We start from the raw sequence: 21,631 nt of genomic DNA, 5'->3' as shown, positions 1-21,631 counted from the left end.
AATCGCTGCTGAAACTGGGGGTGAATCCCTGCTTGGATGAACTTTGAAGCGGCGGCGAAAGCAACGTAGAAAAAAATGTGGAAACAGCTCGGAAACACGGCAAAAATGGTGCGAAAAAGGCAGAAAACGGCACCGAGAGACGCTGAGAAAAACGGCGTAGAAAATACTGTGAAAACGGGGTGGAAAAAGAGCAGAACGGCGCTGAGAGACGCCACAAAAATGGGCAGAAAAGGCATAAAAAGGGGCAGAAAAGGGACGAAAGGGGCAGGAAATGCATAGAAGGGGGCAGAAAAGGCACAAAACGCCGCAGAAACGGTATGAAACTCCACCAAAAAACAGCAAAAATGGGTCAAAAAAGCTACAAATGGGCATATTTTAAGCACAAGGGGGGAGATTTTAACATTTGCCCCCCAAAATGCTCCGGCTCGAGGGCGGCGTCTTGACATCCTGCTGCAATTGGGCTTTTTTTGCAGCGTTTTGGTATTTTGGGGGGGAAAACGAGCGGATGTGACGGCGACGCGTGGGCACTTGGGGCCACGTGGGGACCTCGAGGACTCCTCGGCGACCCGGAAAGTTATTTTTTATGAACCCACCGTCACAAACGGGCTGAAATCTGGCCTTTTTGGGGGCCAATTTCCTCAAAACAGCCTGCGCGCTGTGGTGGCGTTTCCAGGACCATTTCCACCGTTTCCTCCCCCAATTTTCACAGCGCTTTTGAGAACCCCTTGGATGGTTTTTTCCCTCCAAATTCAAGCGTTTTCAGGAAATTTGAATACCCAGAATGAGTTCACAGCCCAACGGGAACCCCTGAAGGACGGCGACCGTCGCTTCCTTCCCCCCCCTGCTGGAAAATCAACAGGATTTCACCCCAAACCCCCACGTTCCCCTCCTCTTTTCCCATTTTCACCTCTTTTTTGATGGTCTAATAAACTATTCCCACCTGCCTACCTCATTTTTGGGTTGAAATCATGGCTTTCGGCCATCCCATGCTCAACCACGTTGCGGTTGTTGCTTTTATTCCCCCGCCCCGTCCTGGTGGAAATGAAGATTTTTCCTAAAAAAGCCATTTCAGGACATTCTCGCAGCCCATCGAACCCTGACAAGTTGCGCCGCGGCCGCGGGTTGATCGATAACTTGTCGTTTTGCGGCAAAACCCCCCCCGTGGCGCTCGCCATTTTTCGTTAAAGCGGCGTTTTGGGCGGCATCAGCCAAAGACCTGCAGGAAAATATTAATTATAAAAAATAAATTAACAGCTCTGGGACGGAGGCGCTGCCGGACGAGCCCTGTCGAGCTCCGTGGGGCCAAATTAAGTATAATCGGGGCTTTTATTCCTCCCCCCTTTATAAAATTTCCTGCGAAATAAGCAAATCCTCGTGGTCCCGTTAACGATTGACCCGATTCTCCGCGCTCGCCCCGACGCCGCTCTGTTAAATTTTGCTGGGTTTGGGCAATTTAACCAAACAGCGAGGGATTGTCCCCGTTTGCAGTATGGCTGCGCTTGCCCAGCGCCCATTCATTCCTTATTTTGCTCCCCTGGATGGTTTTTTTCCCTCAAAAAAGGGGTCGGAACTGCGGCTTTTTGGTGAAAAGCTCCCCGATTTCTAGCTTGATCTGCAAATTAAGCCCGAATCAGGTAAATCACGCGTTCGCAGCGCGTCCTTCGGGCGCTGCTGCTTTTTCTTCCTTCCCTCCGCTTTCTTCATCCCCTTTGGCCACCGAGGGTTCGTTTTGCAGCGGGTTTTTTTTCACCAAAAGGAGAGTTTTTCAGCTCAAAAGAAGGCTGGAGCTTCCTTGAGGGATCCCAGTCCCCACCGATCCGCCAGCAAATCCTCGCTTGAACCCCGCTGCTTTGCAACCCGCCGTTTTCTACCCCATTTCTGCAGATCCCAAACCAGGACTCGTTCCTCCCCAGGGAGGCGTTATATATATTTTTTTTTCCCCCTAAAACACCACGGAAACGGGCAAACTGCGTGCGGACAGCACTCCCCAAGGCAAACCCGCAGCGAGGGCAGCCCACCTTGGCCCGTTCCTGCCCCAAATGAGGGGGTGTTGGGCTTAATTCCGGGTTTGAGGCTGATTTAATCCAACCGATTTAGGGTAAAGAGGGGAAAACGCGCTTTGGACCTGGCTTGGCCTGAAAACTGGGCTTAAACTTCGGGTTTTGGGGGAATTCCGTGACCACCTCGGCGGGCTGAAGACTGGCTGAAACGGGGGGGGTTTTCAAGAGATCTGAAGCGATGCGGGGAGGAGGGAAAGATGAGGGGGGGGAGGTCACGTCCCGCTCGACTTCCCAGGTGAGACCCCGGCGTCCCCGCGGGCTCGGCGCGGCGCCGCTCCCCGCCGCCATGGCGTCGCCGGCCGTCAGCCCCGACTCGTCCTCCCACGAAGCCCTCTCCTCCGTCAACTCGGCCCCGGCCTGTTCGCCCACCTCCGACTCGGAAAACCTCAGCCCCGACGAGCTGGAGCTGCTGGCGAAGCTGGAGGAGCAAAATCGGTGAGTGCCGGCGCGCGGCCGCCCCGCTCTGCCCCTTTTTTGTCCTTTATTCTTTTTTCCCCCCCCAAGATTTCCCTTAAAATCACAGGCGCTGCACCACAACGAGCCGGTTTCCCCCCAGCGTTGCTCCAGCCAGGGGGAAAACGCTCCGGTTTGTTGTTTTCCAGGGTTTTTTTTTTTTTCCCCTCTTGGAAAGCAGCAGGTTTGCTCGTTCGGGCGGGCGAAGGGGATTTTTGGAAATAATGAAAAAAAAACCACCAACCCCTTGCGGGGGGGTTAAAGCTGCTCTGGGTGGGAAGCGAGCCCCGAGGCTCACCGCGCCGCAGTACCGGGCGAAAAGCTCCGTCCCTGGCGTGAAACCCGTGTTAAAATCGAGCCCTGAAATGCCAATTTCCTTGCAAAGCTGTTTTTAAGCAAATTTATTGGGGAAAAAACCCCATGGGAAAGCTGGGTTTTAAGCAAATTCATTTAAAGAGACCATCCCTGGGCAGCTGTTGGCAGCGGGCTGGGGCAGCTAACCCCTCCGGGTGCTGGTTTGGGGCATTTTGGGGGAATATCTGCTCCTTTGGGGTGGTTTTGGGGGGGATATCTGCCGGTTTTGGGGGGAATCTCTCCTTTTTGGGACCGTTTTGGGGGACTCTCTTCTCCTTTGTGGCTGTTTGGGAGAATATCTCCTCCTTTGGGGTGGTTTTGGGGGAATATCTCCTCTTTTGGAGTGGTTTTGGGGGAATATCTCCTCTTTTGGAGTGGTTTTGGGGGAATATCTCCACCTTTGGGGCGGTTTTCAGGGATTATTGCGTTCTTTGGGGCATTTGGGGGGAAATATCTCTTCTTTTGGAGTGGTTTTAGGGGAGTATCTCCTCCCTTGGGGCAGTTTTCGGGGAATCGCTCCTCTTTTGGGGCAGTTTTCAGGAAATATCTCCTGCTTTGGGGCATTTTGGGGGAATATCTGCTGTTTGGGGGCAATCTCTCCTCTTTTAGCCCAGTTTTGGGGAAATCCCTCCTTCTTTGGGGCTGGTTTGGGGGGAGCATCTCCTTTTTCGGGACCCCTTTGGGGGAATCTCTCCTCCTTGGAGGCTGTTTTGGGCGGAACGCCTCCTTTTTTGGGCTGGTTTTGTGGGAATCTCTCCCCCTTTGGGGCCGTTGGGGGGGAATATCTCCTCCTTTCGGGCGGTTTTGGGGGCTCTCTCCTCCTTTGGGGCTCTTTTTGAGGGTTTCCTCCGTCTCTCGCAGGCTACTGGAGGCCGACTCCAAGTCGATGCGCTCCATGAACGGCTCGCGCCGGAACAGCGGCTCCTCCTTGGTCTCCAGCTCCTCGGCCTCCTCCAACCTCAGCCACCTCGAGGAGGACACGTGGATCCTCTGGGGCCGCATCGTCAACGAGTGGGACGAGTGGCGGAAGAAGAAGGAGAAGCTGCTGAAGGTGAGGACGCTGCTTTGTTTCTCACGGTGTTTCAACCCCCGCGGCAAAACCCGACGTCTCCCCACCCGCGAGGAGCTTCCTCGTCTTCCTGAAACCCGTTTCCTCAGGTTTCCTGCCCCGTTTTTCCGCAGGAGCTCATCCGCAAAGGCATCCCCCACCACTTCCGCGCCATCGTCTGGCAGCTGCTCTGCAGTGCCACCGACATGCCCGTCAAAAACCAGTACTCGGAGCTGCTCAAGATGTCCTCTCCCTGCGAGAAGCTCATCCGACGGGACATCGCCCGCACCTACCCGGAGCACGAGTTCTTCAAGGGCCAGGACAGCCTGGGCCAGGAGGTGCTCTTCAACGTCATGAAGGTAACGCCTTCCCGCAGCTCTTGGCCGCAGCCCAGGCGCCGCTTCGGGTTTGGGAAGCTGTTTTTAAGCGGGTATGAATTTTTCATGGGGTTGGTTTCCACCACAAACTCCTGGAACCATCGCTTCTCCCAGCGTGACGGCCCTTTCCTCGCCAGGGGACCTCGTTCCCGGCCCGTCCCAGACCTCCTTCTTCCTGTTGAGCTTTACTCTGACTTACAAAACGAGTATTTTGGGGTCGAAATTCAAGTTCGCAGCGACTTCGTGCTCCGAGGTGTTGTCGGCCAAGAGAAAAGCCATTTTTGATGCCGTGGTCAAGGCTTCGCTCCGCTGCCGGCCTCCCTCCGCAGGCAGGGCGGTGGCCTGGCCCGTCCCCCTGCTCACACACAAATTTCTTTCGATTTTTTGGTTTTCCTCCTTCCAGGCCTATTCGCTGGTGGACCGGGAGGTCGGGTACTGCCAGGGCAGCGCCTTCATCGTGGGACTGCTGCTCATGCAGGTTCGTGGCGACGCCGGGGCGAGGAGGAGCCGCCCCGACGGGGGTTTGACGCCCTCCGGAGACGTGCTAGAACGGGGTGGGGGAATAGGAGCCTTTTTCTTGATCCTCAGGACCGCAGCGGCCTCGTTCCCGCCATCCCACTCCCTCCTGGTGGGTTTCAATTCCCCCGTTCACATTCCCCTTCCCCCAGCGGCGGCTCCCGGCACGTCCCATCCCATCACCTGATGGAAAGAGCTTCCCCACCCGGAGCTGCCAGCAGGGTTTTAGCGGGGGGAATTCCTGTCCCTTTGGGTCTGCAGATGCCTGAGGAAGAGGCCTTCTGCGTGTTCGTGAGGCTGATGCAGGAGTATCGCCTGCGGGAGCTCTTCAAACCCAGCATGGCCGAGCTGGGGCTCTGCATCTACCAGTTCGAGTACATGCTGCAGGTAGGCACCACCCCGCGCCCCACGAGAGCCTCGGGGTGGTGGGAGCCAGCGGGTAGAGCCAGGGGGGGACACGGGACAGGGAGAGACGGGAGTGAGGTGGCAGCTCTTGGGAGAAAGGGATTCCTCCGGTGGAGGTCGTGTCCAGCAGCACAGGTCCTGGGGGCGTCTCTGCTCTGAGGGCATCCGTGATCCCTCAAGGGGGACATCAGTGAGACCCCAAGGACGTCCATGAGATACCCTCAGGGCATCCATGAGACCCCAGGGCACCTCCATGAGATGCCCCAGGGACCATCCGTGAGACCTTGGGGACCATCTGTGGGACACACAAAGGGCACCTCCATGAGACACCCCAGGGACCATCCATGAGACACCCCAGGGACCATCTACAAGATGCCCTGAGGGACATCTGAGACCCTGGGGACCATCCACGAGACCCTGGGGACCATCCACGAGACCCTGGGGACCATCCACGAGCCACCCCCTGCCCAAGAGACCTTCCACAAGACCTCTCAGGGACCTCCCCAAGACCTCGTGGACCTGTTCAAACCTCAACAGCCCTGAAGGCCCCCTAAAAACATCCACCCTTCCCCCTTTCTCTTCGTTCCCCCCGTCTCTCACGTCCAGGAGCAGCTGCCGGAGCTGAACATCCACTTCCGCTCGCAGAGCTTCCTCACCTCCATGTACGCCTCGTCCTGGTTCCTCACCCTCTTCCTCACCACCTTCCCTCTTCCCGTGGCCACGCGCGTCTTCGACATCTTCATGTACGAGGTAACGGCGCCGCGGCCGCAACCCCCTTCTCCACTTGGAAAAACCAACTGGTCCTGGTTTGGGGGAGAAAAACCCCAGAACCTCGGCGCGGGGGTCAAGCGTGGAGTCTTCCCGCAGGGGCTGGAGATCGTCTTCCGCGTGGGGATGGCCCTGCTGCAGTTCAACCAGGCTGAGCTCGTCCAGCTCGACATGGAGGGCATGTCCCAGGTACGCGCTTCCGGCGGGCGGTGAGCCCACGGGGTGGCTTTGGGGGTGGATTTGCCCAATAGGACATCTTTTGGGGTGGATGTGCCCAACGGGACGTGCTTTGGGGTAAATTTGTCCAACAGAACGTGTTTTGGGGTAGATTTGCCCAACGGGACGTGTTTTGGGGCGGATTTCCCCAACGGGACGTGTTTTTGGGGTGGATTTGCCCAACTGGACGTGTTTTGGGGTGGATTTGCCCAACGGGACGTGTTTTGGGGTAGATTTGTCCAACGGGACGTGTTTTGGGGTAGATTTGCCCAACGGGACGTGTTTTTGGGGTGGATTTGCCCAACGGGACGTGTTTTGGGTTGGATTTGCCCAACGGGACGTGTTTTGGGTTGGATTTGCCCAACGGGACGTGTTTTGGGGTGGATTTGCCCAACGGGACGTGCTTTGGGGTAGATTTGCCCAACGGGACGTGTTTTGGGGTAGATTTGCCCAACGGGACGTGTTTTGGGTTGGATTTATGCAACGGGACGTGTTTTGGGGTGGATTTGCCCAACGGGACGTGTTTTGGGGTGGATTTGCCCAACGGGACGTGTTTTGGGGTAGATTTGCCCAACGGGACGTGTTTTGGGGTAGATTTGCCCAACTGGACATGTTTTGGGTTGGATTTGCCCAACTGGACATGTTTTGGGTTGGATTTGCCCAACGGGACGTGCTTTGGGGTAGATTTGTCCAACGGGACGTGTTTTGGGGCGGATTTGCCCAACGGGACGTGTTTTGGGGCGGATTTGCCCAACGGGATGTGTTTTGGCGTAGATTTGCCCAACGGGACGTGTTTTGGGTTGGATTTGCCCAACGGGACATGCTTTGGGGTGGATTTGCCCAACGGGACGTGTTTTGGGGTAGATTTGCCCAACGGGACGTGCTTTGGGGCAGATTTGTCTGAGGGGCCATAGTTTGGGGCAGATTGAGCCCCACATTTGGTATTTTCGGGCAGGTTTCTCCCAACTGGATGGGTTTGAGGCCCGGTTTACGCAACGGGCCGTATTTTGGGGTGGATTTATGCAACGGGCTGTATTTGTAGTTTACGTGATGGGTCGTATTTTGGGGCTGGTTTATGCACTAAGTTGTGTTTTGGGGTGGATTTATGCAACGGGAAGGGGCTGTTTGGGGCCAGATTTATCCAACAGACCCTATTTTGGGGCTGGTTTTACCCAACGGGCCCCGCTTTGGGGCTGGTTGACGCGATGGCCTTTGTTCTGGGGCCGTGTTTCACGGCCGGTTTCCGCGCCCCCAGTACTTCCAGAAGGTGATCCCGCACCAGTTTGACAGTTGTCCCGACAAGCTCATCCTCAGGGCCTTCCAGGTCAAGTACAACCCCAAGAAGATGAAGAGGTGAGATGGGGAGACGTCTTGGGTGCTTGGGTAGGGTCCCTGCGGCCACCGCGGGGCACAGGGACAGGGGGGGGGGCGGGTCTGCTCCTTGTCCTCGTGTCCCAGCCTGTCCCCGTGTCCCGAGCAGGCTGGAGAAGGAGTATGCCGCCATCAAGAACAAAGAGATGGAGGAGCAGATCGAGATCAAGGTGAAACAGGTCAAGCGTTGGCCTCCTGGGGCCGCCTGAGCCATCCTCGTGGCCACTTGGCCCATCCCTGGGGCTGGCTGAGCCCTCCTGGCGTGGCATTGCCCATCCCCAGGGCCATCTAAGCCATCCTGCAGCCGCTTTGGCCCATCCCAGGGTCATTTCATCCGTTCCCAGGGCCGCCTGAGCCATCCTGGGATGGCTTAGCCCATCCTCGGGGAGGCTTAAGCCATCCCAGGGCCACTTTGCTTCATCCCTGGGGTCACTTTGAGCCATACCGAGGCCGTGTAGCCCATTCCTGGGGCCACCTGACCCATCCCTAGGGTCACTTGAGCCATCGTGGGACAACTTTACCCACCCCTGAGGCCATCTAAGCCATCGTGGGGCCTCTTTGACCCGTCCCACGGCCATTTAAGCTGTCCCCGTGGCCACTCAGCCCAGCCTGGCTACGATTTTGCCTGTCCCCAGCACCTTTTGAGCCATCCCCGGGGCCACTTGAGACTCCTGGGGCAGCTTAGCCCTTCCCTGGGGCCACTTTGACCCATCCTGGCACCACCTTCACCCATCCCAGGGCCATTTAAGGTGTCCCCAAGGGCCGCTTAAGCAATCCCAGGGGCGCTTGGCCTGCTGCAGAGTGGTTTGAGCCATCCCGGGGCTGCTTTCACCCATCCTTTGGGACACTTAGCCCATCCCTGGGGCCATTTGAGCCATCTCTGGGACCATCTAATCCATCCTGGGGCCACCACGACCCATCCCAGGACCTTTTAAGCTATTTAGCCTGTCCCCATGGCCATCTAAGCCCCCCCAGGGCCGTTTTTTCCCCATCTTCAGGGTGATTCGAGCCACCCCGGGGCCACTTGACCCAGCACTGGGGCCACTGGAGCCATCCAGGGGGGGCTTAGCCCCTCCCCAGGGCCACTTTACCCCCACATCCCCCTGTCCCCAGGCTCAGCGACCCCCCCCTTGGGGACATCAAAGCTCCCCTGGGGGCTAATTCCTCCCCATTTCCCCCCCCCCAGCGCCTCCGCACCGAGAACCGCCTGCTGAAACAGCGCATCGAAACCCTGGAGAAGGTGAGCCCCATGGCCGGCACCCCAACCCCCCCCGGGGGCACCCCAAAACCCCTCTGGGGGCACCCAAACCCCCCCTGGGGGCACCCAAACCCTTCTGGGGGCACCCAAAACCCCCCTGGGGGCACCCAAACCTCTCTGGGAGCACTCAAAACCCCTGTGGGGGCATCCAAACCCCTCCAGGAGCACCCAACCCCCCCTGGGGGCACCCAAAACCCCTCTGGGGGCACCCAAATCCCCTCTGAACGCATCCAAACCCTCCCTGGGGGCACCCAAACCCCTCTGGGTGCACCCAAAACCCCCCTGGGGGCACCCAAACCTCTCTGGGAGCACCCAAAACCCCTCCGGGGGCATCCAAACCCCTCCAGGAGCACCCAAACCCCCCTGGGAGCACCCAAAACCCCCCTTGGGGCACCCAGACCCCCTCTGGGGACACTCAAAACCCCTCTGGGCGCACCCAAACACCCCTGGGGGCACCCAAAACCCCCCTGGGGGCATCCAAACCTCTCTGAGGGCACCCAAATCCCCTCTGGGGGCACCCAAACCCCCTGAGGGCACCCAAAACCCACCTGGGGGCACCCAAACCCCTCTGGGGACACCCAAATCCCCTCTGGGGGCACCCAAACCCCTCTGGGAGCATCCAAAACCCCCCTTGGGGCATCCAACCCCCCTCTGGGGACACTCAAAACCCCTCTGGGCGCACCCAAACACCCCTGGGGGCACCCAAAACCCCCCTGGGGGCATCCAAACCTCTCTGAGGGCACCCAAATCCCCTCTGGGGGCACCCAAAACCCCCCTGGGGGCACCCAAACCTCTCTGGGGGCACTCAAAACCCACCTGGGGGCACCCAAACCTCTCTGGGAGCACCCAAAAATCCCTCTGGGGACACCCAAATCCCCCCTGGGGGCACTCAAAACCCCCCTGGGGGCACCCAAACCCCCTGAGGACACCCAAATCCCCCCTGGGGGCACCCAAACCCCCTGAGGGCACCCAAACCCCCCCTGGGAGCACCCAAACCCTTCTGGGGGCACCCAAAACCCTCCTGGGAGCACCCACAAAAGTCCCCAAACTCCCTCGAGGCCCCCACGCCACCCCCCCCCCCCAAGAGATCCCGGCAGCCGTGGGTGCACCCCCGCCACCTCCAGCACCCCTTTTAGGGGCCGCACCCCCAAAATCTCCCCTCCCGGCACCCTTTCGGTGCGAAAAAATTGGACTTTGAAGCCCAGCGAGCAGCTGCTTCGTGGCTTTTCCACACCCAAGTCTCCCTCCAGGAGGTGGGAAACGCCCCGGTTTAGGGCAAAACGTCGCCGGTTTTGGGGGTTTTTTTTTTAACCCCTCGACGTGGGGGGGGGGGGAAAGAGCTAAAATCCTTGGAAATTACCCCGAAACGGGAAGCGGTGCCGGGTGCCTCCGCCTCGTGGCTTCTCTCGCTGCCCCCGTCCCCCCGCGCTTGTCTCGTTACGTCTCTCCTCTCTTTTCTCTCTCCTCTCGCCGGCGGCCGCAGGAGAGCGCGGCTCTCGCCGACAGGCTCATCCAGGTAGCGTCAAAAATAGCTATTTTCCCCTTTTTTCTGCTTTTAATCCTTTTCTTCCCCCCCCCCCCCCCCCCCCTTTCTCCCCCCTGCAGCTGGCTCCTTCGGGGAGATTTGTCCTTTTTTTCTTCCTGCCTTTTCCGGAGGCTCCCGCGCACCTTCGCCGCTTCGGGGGGGGGGGGGGGTTGGTGGGAAGAAGGAGGATTTGGGGGAGGGGGGGGGGGTTGGTGAGAAATATGGGGGGGGGGTAGAGGGGGTTGGGGGCCCTTTTGTGGGGCTGGGTGGGGAGGGGGTGGTGGCACTTGGGGGCGGGGGGCGGCCCAGATGGGGTAAAAGCCGCCGTTTTGCTGCGTTTGACCGAAACGCGTGGCTTTCGGGTGGGAGGTCGTGGGGTGAGAGCGGGTGGAAGGGGACAGAACGACCCTGGAGGTCCCCGCAGGGCTGGTGTCACCTCCTGGTCCTCAGCGTGACCTGCTGGGGGGGCTGGTGTCACCCCCCCCCCCCCGCCCCCTTCCCCTGCGCTGTCACCCAGTGGGGGGGCTGGCGTCAGCCCCTCATCCCCGGTGTCACCCAACCTTGTCCCTGGTGTCACCCACCGCAGGGCTGGTGTCACCTCCTGGTCCTCAGTGTGACCTGCTGTGGGGCTGGCGTCACCCCCTCATCCCCGGTGTCACCCCGCCTTGTCCCTGGTGTCACCCACCGCAGGGCTGGTGTCACCCCCCCCCCCTTCTCTGCGCTGTCACCCGGTGGGGGGGCTGGCGTCACCCCCTCATCCCCGGTGTCACCCCCGCCTTGTCCCCGGTGTCACCCGCCACAGGGCTGGTGTCACCCCCCCCCCTTCTCTGTGCTGTCACCTGATGGGGGGCTGGTGTCACCCCCTCATCCCCGGTGTCACCCCACCTTGTCCCCAGTGTGACCTGCTGTGGGGCTGGTGTCACACCCCCCCCCCTTCCCTGCGCTGTCACCCGATGGGGGGCTGGCGTCACCCCCTCATCCCCGGTGTCACCCAACCTTGTCCCCGGTGTCACCCACCGCAGGGCTGGTGTCACCTCCTGGTCCTCAGTGTGACCTGCTGTGGGGCTGGCGTCACCCCCTCATCCCCGGTGTCACCGAACCTTGTCCCTGGTGTCACCCACCGCAGGGCTGGTGTCACCCCCCCCCCCTTCTCTGCGCTGTCACCCGGTGGGGGGGCTGGCGTCACCCCCTCATCCCGGTGTCACCCCGCCTTGTCCCCAGTGTGACCTGCTGGGGGGCTGGTGTCACACCCCCCCCCCCTTCCCTGCGCTGTCACCCGATGGGGGGCTGGCGTCACCCCCTCATCCCCAGTGTCACCCGCTTTGTCCCCGGTGTGACCTGCTGGAGGGCTGGTGTCACACGCCCCCCCTTCTCTGTGCTGTCACCCGGTGGGGGGGCTGGCGTCACCCCCTCATCCCCGGTGTCACCCCGCCTTGTCCCCGGTGTCACCCGCCACAGGGCTGGTGTCACCCCCCCCCCCTTCTCTGTGCTGTCACCTGATGGGGGGCTGGTGTCACCCCCTCATCCCCGGTGTCACCCCGCCTTGTCCCCAGTGTCACCCGCCGCAGGGCTGGTGTCACCCCCCCCCCTTCTCTGTGCTGTCACCTGATGGCGGGCTGGTGTCACCCCCTCATCCCCGGTGTCACCCTGCCTTGTCCCCAGTGTCACCCACCGCATGGCAGGTGTCACACTCCCCCCACCTTCCCTGTGCTGTCACCCGATGGGGGGCTGGCGTCACCCCCTCATCCCCGGTGTCACCCCGCCTTGTCCCCGGTGTCACCTGCCGCAGGGCTGGTGTCACACCCCCCCCCCCTTCTCTGTGCTGTCACCTGATGGGGGGCTGGCATCACCCCCTCATCCCTGGTGTCACCCCACCTTGTCCCCAGTGTGACCTGCTGTGGGGCTGGTGTCACCCCCTCATCCCCGGTGTCACCCCGCCTTGTCCCCGGTGTCACCCACCGCAGGGCTGGTGTCACCCCCCTCCCCCCTGTCATCCCCTGGCTGTGGGGCTGGCGTCACCCTCCGGGCCTGGCATCACCCCCTCATCCCCAGTGTCACCCCGCCTTGTCCCCGGTGTCACCCGCCGCAGGGCTGGCGTCACCCCCTTGTCCCCAGCGCCACCCCCTTGTCCCGCGGCGTCGTTCCCCGTCCCCGAGCGTCACCCCCAGCATCCCCACCGCCCCCCGTCCCAGCGGCACGGCGGTGACGGGTCCCCGGTGTCCCCAGGGCCAGGTGACACGGGCGCAGGAGGCGGAGGAGAACTACATCATCAAGCGGGAGCTGGCGGTGGTGAAGCAGCGCTGCACCTCGGCCACCGAGAACCTGCAGCGCGCCCAGAGCACCATCCGCCAGCTGCAGGACCAGCAGGTCGGTGGCCCCGGGGGTCCCCAAGGGTCCCCAAGGGTCCCCATCGCCCCCCCACGCCTTCCCCCTTTCAGTTCATGACCTGCTGCGACCCAGGTTGATGTCCCCAAGTGTCCCCAAGTGTCCCCATTGCCCCCCCACACCTTCCCCCTTTCAGTTCATGACCTGCTGCGACCCAGGTTGATGTCCCCAAGTGTCCCCAAGTGTCCCCATCGCCCCCCCACGCCTTCCCCCTTTCAATTCATGACCTGCTGCACCCCACATTGGTGTCCCCAAGTGTCCCCATTGTCCCCCCACACCTTCCCCCTTTCAGTTCATGACCTGCTGCGACCCAGGTTGATGTCCCCAAGTGTCCCCATCGCCCCCCCACGCCTTCCCCCTTTCAATTCCTGCCCAGCTCTGCCCCAGGTCGGTGTCCCCAAATTGTCCCCAAGTGTCCCCATCGCCCCCCCACGCCTTCCTCCTTTCAATTCATGACCTGCTGCGCCCCACATCGGTGTCCCCAAGTGTCCCCATTGCCCCCCACGCCTTCCCCCTTTCAATTTCTGCCCTGCTGTGCCCCAGGTCGGTGTCCCCAAATTGTCCCCAAGTGTCCCCATCGCCCCCCACGCCTTCCCCCTTCCAATTCCTGCCCTGCTGCGCCCCAGGTCGGTGTCCCCAAGTGTCCCCAAGTGTCCCCATCGCCCCCCCACGCCTTCCCCCTTTCAATTCCTGCCCTGCTGCGACCTAGGTCGGTGTCCCCAAATTGTCCCCAAGTGTCCCCATCGCCCCCCACGCCTTCCCCCTTTCAATTTCTGCCCTGCTGTGCCCCAGGTCGGTGTCCCCAAATTGTCCCCAAGTGTCCCCATCGCCCCCCACGCCTTCCCCCTTCCAATTCCTGCCCTGCTGCGCCCCAGGTCGGTGTCCCCAAGTGTCCCCAAGTGTCCCCATCGCCCCCCCACGCCTTCCCCCTTTCAATTCCTGCCCTGCTGCGACCTAGGTCGGTGTCCCCAAATTGTCCCCAAGTGTCCCCATCGCCCCCCCACGCCTTCCCCCTTTCAATTCGTGACCTGCTGCGACCCAGGTTGATGTCCCCAAGTGTCCCCATCGCCCCCCACACCTTCCCCCTTCCAGTTCAGGCCCTGCTGTGCCCCAGATCAGGGTTTGGGGGGGGTGGGGGGGGGGTGGGTGCCACCGCTGCAGGCAAGGCAGAGGCCGGGGGGGGGACGCACATGGGTGCTGTGCCCCGTGGGTGACAGACGGGGGGGACGGTGGCAGGGGAACCCCCGGTTCAGCGAGGAGTTTGTCACCCACCTGGAGACGGAGCTGGAGCAGTCGCGGCTGCGGGAGAGCGAGACCCTGGGCGCCCTCAAGGAGATGCAGGATAAAGTCCTCGACATGGAGAAGGTGACAGGGGCGGCCCTGGGGTTGGGGACAGTCGTGTGGGTGGCCCTGGGGTGGGGACAGTTACATGGGTGGCCCTGGGGATGGGGACAGTTATGTGGGTGGCCCTGGGGTGGGGACAGTCATGTGGGTGGCCCTGGGGATAGGGACAGTCCCACGAGTGGCCCTGGGGATGGGGACAGTCATGTGGGTGGCCCTAGGGATGGGGACAGTCATGTGGGTGGCCCTGGGGACGGTCCCACGAGCAGCCCTGGGGATGGGGACAATCATGTGGGTGGCCTTGGGGATAGGGACAGTCCCACAAGTGGCCCTGGGGATGGGGACAGTCGTGTGGGTGGCCCTGGGGTGGGGACAGTCATGTGGGTGGCCCTAGGGATGGGGACAGTCATGTGGGTGGCCCTGGGGACGGTCCCACGAGCAGCCCTGGGGATGGGGACAATCATGTGGGTGGCCCTGGGGATAGGGACAGTCCCACGAGTGGCCCTGGGGATGGGGACAGTCGTGTGGGTGGCCCTGGGGACGGTCCCACGAGTGGCCCTGGGGATGGAGGGTGCCACGCAGTGACCTTGGGGACAGGGAGTGTCACACCAGGGGCCCGGGGGGGGGTGTCATGGACCTGGTGTCCCCTCTCCCTGGGGATCCCCGGTGCCATGCAAGGGTCCCCAGGGTGGCCCATGGTGCCACGTGTCCCTGGGGGATCCTCCGTCCCCGGTGTCCCCGAATGCTCCATGAGCGCCCCCACCTCCACCTGGCAGCGGGGGGGCGAGCCCTCCCAGTGCCACCGCTCTGCGGTGTCCCTTCCAGGGACCGGTGCCACCACCCTGAGGTGTCCCCACGACACCCAGCGCCCCTGCCCCGGCCCGGTGCCACCGCCCTGCCTTGTCCCTCGCCCCAGGGTGTCCCCACCGATACCCAGCGCCCCTGCCCCGGGGGTGCCGCCGCCCCGGGCGGCGTCCCCAGCGGTGTCCCCGCCGTGTCCCCGCAGCGGAACAGCCTCCTGCCGGACGAGGACAACGTGGTGCGGCTGCAGGAGGAGCTGCAGGCGCTGGCGCTGCGCGAGGCCGAGGCCGTCAAGTCGCTGACGGAGCTGCAGCAGCAGGTGAAGGACCTCAGCGACAGCTGGCAGGTGAGGACGCGTCCCCTCGGGCACCCCGGTGTCCCCCCCAGACGCCTGGGTCCTTCCTCCCAAGGCCTGGGTCACCTCCCAGCCGCCTCGGTCCCTTGGCCTGGCACTCAAGTCCCCTCCTGGCCACCCAGGTCCCTCGTTCCAACGTCCAGGTCCCCTCCTGGCCACCCAGGTCCCTTGTTCCAACAGCTGGGTCCCCTCCCTGCCACCTGAGTCCTTTGTCCTGATGGCCATGTGTCCTCCTGGCCACCCAGGTCCCTCGTTCCAACGTCCAGGTCCCTTCCTGGCCACCCAGGTCCCTCGTTCCAACAGCTGTGTCACCTCCCAGCCACCTGTGTCCCCTCCTGGCCACCTCATCTGCTGCCAGCCACCTGAGTCCCTTGTCCTGGTGGCCATGTCCCCCTCCTGGCCACCCAGGTCCCTCGTTCCAACAGCTGTGTCCCCTCCCAGCCACCTGAGTCCCTTGTCCTGATGGCCATGTCCCCCTCCTGGCCACTCAGGTCCCTCATCCTGGCACCTCTGTCCCCTCCCAGCCGCCTGGGTCCCTCACTGTGCCACCCAGGTCCCTTGTTCCAACATCTGGGTCCTCTCCTGGCCACCTGGGTCTCTCGTCCTGACACCAGGTCCCCTCCCTGCCACCCGAGTCCCTTGTCCTGACGACCATGTGTCCTTCTGGCCACCCAGGTCCCTTGTTCCAACATCTGGGTCCCCTCCTGGACACATGGGTCCCTTGTCCTGGCACCTGTGTCCCCTCCCTGCCACCCGAGTCCCTTGTTCTGGTGGCCATGTCCCATCCTGGCCCTCAAGGTCCCTCGTCCCGACAGCTGTGTCCCCTCCTGGCCCCCCAGGTCCCTCGTTCCAACATCTGGGTCCCCTCCTGGCCCCCCAGGTCCCTTCTTAAGCTGTGTCCCCTCCTGCCCACCTGGGTCTCTTGTCCTGACACCAGGTCCCCTCCCATCCACTTGGGTCCCCTCCCTGCCACCTGAGTCCCTTGTCCTGACGGCCATGTGTCCTCCTGGCCACCCAGGCCCCTCGTTCCAACACCTGGGTCCCCTCTTGGCCCCTTGGGTCCCCTCCCTGCCCCCTGGGTCCCCCATCCCGACGCCTCTGTCCCCTCCCACCCGCCTGGCTCCCTCGCCCCGCCACCCGGGTGCCCCTCGGCTGCCGGGCCACATCCTGACGGGTGCGGGGGCCAGGCGGGGCGGGCCGGCGGGCGCTGGAAGGAGTCCCCGCGGCGGAGCAACGCCAACGCGCTGCAGGAGGCCGTGGTGGCCGCCAGGCTGCGGGAGGCCCAGGCCCAGGCCGAGCTGCGGGCGCTGCGGCAGCGGGTGCTGCAGCTGGAGACGCAGGTCAGAGCCCTGACTGGGGGCTACTGGGGGCTGAACTGGGGGGGTACTGGGGTTGTGGGGGCTGAACTGGGGGTGCTGGGGCTGGAGATGCAGGTCAGAGCTTGGGCATATACTGACTGGGGGCTGAACTGGGGGGTACTGGGGGCTGGGAGGCTGAACTGGGGGTGCTGGGGCTGGAGATGCAGGTCAGAGCTTGGGCACATCCTGACTGGGGGCTGAACTGGGGGGTACTGGGGGCTGAACTGGGGGGTACTGGGGTCGTGGCTGCTGAACTGGGGGTGCTGGGGCTGCAGATGCAAGTCAGAGCTTGGGCATATACTGACTGGGGGATACTGGGGGCTGAACTAGGGGGTACTGGGGGCTGGGGGGGCTGAACTGGGGGTGCTGGGGGTGCTGGGGCTGGGGGTGCTGCAGCTGGAGACGCAGGTCAGAGCTCTGACTGGGGGCTGGGGGCTGAACTGGGGGTGCTGGGGCTGGAGACGCAGGTCAGAGCCCTGACTGGGGGCTGGGGGCTGAACTGGGGGGTACTGGGGTCGTGGGGGCTGAACTGGGGGTGCTGGGGCTGGAGATGCAGGTCAGAGCTTGGGCATATACTGACTGGGGGCTGAACTGGGGGTGCTGGGGCCGGGGGGGTGACAGGCCGGGGGGGTGACAGGGGTGTCCCCGTGGCAGGGCCAGATCCAGCGCACGGTGCTGGGCCGGGCGGAGCAGACGTGCGCGGGGCTGCGGGAGCAGCTGCGGCTGGCGGCGGCGCAGAGCAAGGGGCTGCAGGCGCAGCTCAGCGAGAGCCACCGCAAACACGCCGAGGCCCAGTGCAAGGTGGGGACACTCGGGGACACCCCTTGGGGACACCCCTTGGGGACACCCGGGGGGGGGGGGGGGGGGTCACCATCCACTCCCCTCCCCCCCGCCCCAGGAGACTGCTGTCCCCTCCCCCAGGGACACCCCCAAACCCTCCCCGGGGACACCCCAGACCCTCCCTGGGGACACCCCAGACCCTCCCTGGGGACACCTCTGTCCCCTCCCCAGGGACACCAATGGCCCTTCCCGTGGGGTCACCGTGTCCCTTCCAAGGGGGGGTCAGTGTGTCCCCTCTGAGAGGGTCCCCTTGTCCCCTCTCATGGGGTCCCTGTGTCCCCTCCAACAGTGTCCTGTCACCCCCTCCAATGGTGTCCCCATGTCCCCTCAAAAGGGGTCAGTGTGTCACCTCTGAGAGGGTCCCTGTGTCCCCTCCAGTGGGGTTCCAATGTCCCCTCCCTTGGGGTCACCAAGTCCCTTCTCATGGGGTCCCCGTGTCCCCTCCCCTGGGGACTCTGTGTCCCCTCCTGTAGTGTCCCCATGTGCCCTCCAGCAGGGTCCCCACATCCCTTCTCATGGGACCCCAGTGTCCCCTCCCATGGGGTTCCAATGTCCCCACCTTTGGGGTCCCCATGTCCCTTCTCCTGGGACCCCAGTGTCCCCTCCCTTGGGGTCCCAATGTCCCCTCCCTCAGGGTCCCCTCGTCCCTTCTCATGGGACCCCAGTGTCCCCTCCCATATTGTCCCCATGTCCCCTCCCATGGGGCTCCAATGTCCCCACCTTCAGGGTCCCCATGTCCCTTCTCATGGGACCTCAGTGTCCCCTCCTGTATTGTCCCCATGTCCCCACCTTCAGGGTCCCCATGTCCCTTCTCATGGGACCCCAGTGTCCCCTCCCTTGGGGTCCCCGTGTCCCTTCCCATGGGGTTCCCATGTCCCCTCCCTCAGGGTCCCCACGTCCTTTCTCATGGGACCCCAGTGTCCCCTCCCTTGGGGTCCCCGTGTCCCCTCCCATGGGGTCCCCACATCCCTTCTCATGGGGTCCCAGTGTCCCCTCCCGTATTGTCCCCATGTCCCCTCCCATGGGGTTCCAATGTCCCCTCCCTTGGGGTCCCCGTGTCCCCTCCCATGGGGTTCCCATGTCCCCTCCCTCAGGGTCCCCATGTCCCTTCTCATGGGGGCCCAGTGTCCCCTCCCTTGGGGTCCCCATGTCCCCTCCCATGGGGTTCCCATGTCCCCTCCCTCAGAGTCCCCTCATCCCTTCTCCTGGGACCCCAGTGTCCCCTCCCGTGTTGTCCCCATGTCCCCTCCACCCGCCTCCCATCACCCCCAGCCTCCCCTCCTCCACCTTTCCCTTATCCCCGGGGACAGCGGGGGGGCTGCAGCCTCCCCGGGGGGGGGGCGTGCGGGTGACACGGGGCGGGGGGGGGGGTGTGGGGTGTGGGGTGTGACCCCGGGGGGTGACAGCGGGCTGTCCCCAGAGCAAGGAGGAGGTGATGGCGGTGCGGCTGCGCGAGGCCGACAGCATGGCGGCCCTGGCCGAGATGCGGCAGCGCGTCGCCGAGCTGGAGATCCAGGTGAGCGGGGAACGGGGGGGGGGGGACCCGGGGGGCTGGCGGGGGTGAGGGGGGAACCCCCTGGGGACACGACACGGGCAAGGAGGGGTTGGGGGGGGGAGGATGTGACCTGGGGTGCCCGGGAGCGGGGGGAGGGGGGACAGGCACCCGCTGACCCGCGCGCCCCCGCAGAGGGAGGAGGGCATGATCCAGGGGCAGCTCAACCACTCGGACGCCGCCCAGTACATCCGCCAGCTCAAGGACCACATCGACGAGCTCAAGGCCGAGGTAAGGCACCCATGGGTGCTGCGGCGCCCACGGACGGCGCCCGCGGGTGCTGGGGGACCCGTACCTGGCGCCCACGGGTGCTGCAGGACGCGTGTCCTGCACTTATGGGTGCTGGGGGACACGTACCCTGCACCCATGGGTGCTGCAGGACGCGTGTCCTGCACTTATGGGTGCTGGGGGACACGTACCCTGCACCCATGGGTGCTGCAGGACGCGTGTCCTGCACTCACGGGTGCTGCAGGACATGTACCCTGCACTTATGGGTGCTGGGGGACCCGTACCCTGCACCCATGGGTGCTGCAGGATGCGTGTCCTGCACTTATGGGTGCTGGGGGACACATAACCTGCACCCACAGGTGCTGGGGGACATGTACCCTGCACCCATGGGTGCTGCAGGATGCGTGTCCTGCACTTATGGGTGCTGGGGGGACACGTACCCTGCACCCATGGGTGCTGCAGGACGCGTGTCCTGCACTTATGGGTGCTGGGGGACCCGTACCGGCGCCCACGGGTGCTGGGGGACGCGTGTCCTGCACTTATGGGTGCTGGGGGACACGTACCCTGCACCCATGGGTGCTGCAGGATGCGTGTCCTGCACTTATGGGTGCTGGGGGACCTGTACCCTGCACCCATGGGTGCTGCAGGACGCGTGTCCTGCACTTATGGGTGCTGGGGGACACGTACCCTGCACCCATGGGTGCTGCAGGACCTGCATCATGCACCCATGGGTGCTGGGGGACCCGTACCCGGCGCCCACGGGTGCTGCAGGACGCGTGTCCTGCACTTATGGGTGCTGGGGGACACGTACCCTGCACCCATGGGTGCTGCAGGACGCGTGTCCTGCACTTATGGGTGCTGGGGGACATGTACCCTGCACCCATGGGTGCTCCAGGACCCATATCCTGCACTTATGGGTGCTGGGGGACCTGTCCCTGCACCCATGGGTGCTCCAGGACCCATATCCTGCACTTATGGGTGCTGGGGGACCTGTACCCTGCACCCATGGGTGCCCCAGCACCCACACCCGGCACCCACGGGTGCTGCAGGGACCCGTATCCTGCACCCATGGGTGCTCCAGGACCCATATCCTGCACCCATGGGTGCCCCAGGACCTGTACCCCGGCACCCACGGGTGCCCCAGGACCCACATCCCGCCCCCGCGGGTGCTGGGACCCCCACGTCCCGCCCCGTGCCGTGCCGCGGGGTCCCCTTCCTCGGGGGAAGGGGGGTGTCGTGTCCCCCCCCCCCCCCCCGGGCAGGGTCCCCGGTGTCCCCAAGGCCAGGCCGCGCTGGGGACAGTCCGGGTGCCCTCGTCCCCTCGGTGCCGTCGCCGATGTCCCCGTCGCCGATGTCCCCGCGGAGCCGCCCGGCCCCGGGACAGCTGGTGACACTGTCTCTCTCCTCCCTCCTCCCCTTCTCTGCTGGCCCTTGTCCCCTCCTGTCCCCTCTCCTGTCCCTGTGTCCCCTGCTCTCCCCCACCCCCTGCCTGTCTTGTCCTTCCCTGTCCCCTTGTCCCCTTGTCCCCGTCCCCTTGTCTTCATCGCTGTCCCCATCCCCTTGTCCCCATCCATGTCCCCTGCTCCCTGTCCCCTTCCCCCCGTGTCCTTGTCCCCTGTCCCCTTGTCCCCATCCCCTTGTGTCCCTGTCCCCTTGTCCCCATCCCCTTGTGTCCCTGTCCCCTCGTCCCTGTCCCCTTGACCCCATGTCCTTGCCTCCTATCCCATCCCTTGTCCCCTTATCCCCCTCCCCTTGTCCCTGTCCCCTTGTCCCCCTCCCCTCCCCTTGTCCCCATCCCCTTGTGTCCATGTGCCCTTGTCCCTGTCACTTTGTCCCTATCTCCTTGTCTCCTGTCCCATCCTGTCCCCTTGTCCCCCTCCCCTTGTCCCCCTCCCCTCGTCCCCCTCCCCTTGTCGCTGTCCCCTTGTCCCTGTCACCTTGACCCCATCCCTAACCCTTTGTCACCTTATCCCATGTCCCCTTGTCCCCCTCTTGTCCCCTTGTCCCCATCCCTACCCTCTTGCTCCCTGTCCCCTTGTCCCCATCCCCTTGTCCCCTTCCTGTCCCCTTGTCCCCATCTCTACCCTCTTGCTCCCTGTCCCCTTGTCCCTGTCCCCATCCCTAACCCTTTGTCACCTTATCCCATGTCCCCTTGTCCCCGTCCCTTTGTCCCCCTCCTGTCCCCTTGTCCCCATCCCTACCCTCTTGCTCCTTGTCCCCTTGTCCTGTGTCCACTTGTCCCCGTCCCCTTGTCCCCCTCCTGTCCCCTTGTCCCCCATCCCCTTGTCCCATCACGTTCCTGTGTCCTTTGTCCCCCGTTCCCTGTCCCTCTCCCCTTGTCCCCATCCCTACCCTCTTGCCCCCTGTCCCCTTGTCCCCCACCCCCTTGTCCCCCCACCCGCCGTGTCCCCCTGTCCCCA

At 63.5% G+C, this 21,631-nt stretch overlaps 1 protein-coding gene across 1 annotated transcript; it reads left to right on the top strand.

Moving 5' to 3' along the window:
- Positions 1-2,346: 2,346 nt before the first annotated feature.
- Positions 2,347-19,214, top strand: EVI5L (ecotropic viral integration site 5 like; the record flags this gene model as incomplete). Its single annotated transcript, XM_086478846.1, has 18 exons — positions 2,347-2,495; positions 3,729-3,918; positions 4,050-4,274; positions 4,696-4,770; positions 5,070-5,195; positions 5,820-5,963; positions 6,081-6,170; positions 7,453-7,550; positions 7,678-7,738; positions 8,755-8,808; positions 10,310-10,342; positions 12,578-12,718; positions 13,973-14,101; positions 15,084-15,224; positions 16,421-16,573; positions 17,246-17,392; positions 18,852-18,947; positions 19,119-19,214. Coding segments are annotated over exons 1-18 (2,148 nt in total), but the record flags the coding sequence as incomplete, so codon positions are not given.
- Positions 19,215-21,631: the final 2,417 nt, after the last annotated feature.

This window comes from Leptosomus discolor, chromosome 28 (genome assembly GCF_034619465.1).
Source record: "Leptosomus discolor isolate bLepDis1 chromosome 28, bLepDis1.hap2, whole genome shotgun sequence".
NCBI lineage: Eukaryota > Metazoa > Chordata > Aves > Leptosomiformes > Leptosomidae > Leptosomus > Leptosomus discolor.
The sequence above is the reverse complement of the archived record's forward strand: the minus strand, read 5'-3'. Positions and strand labels throughout refer to the sequence as shown.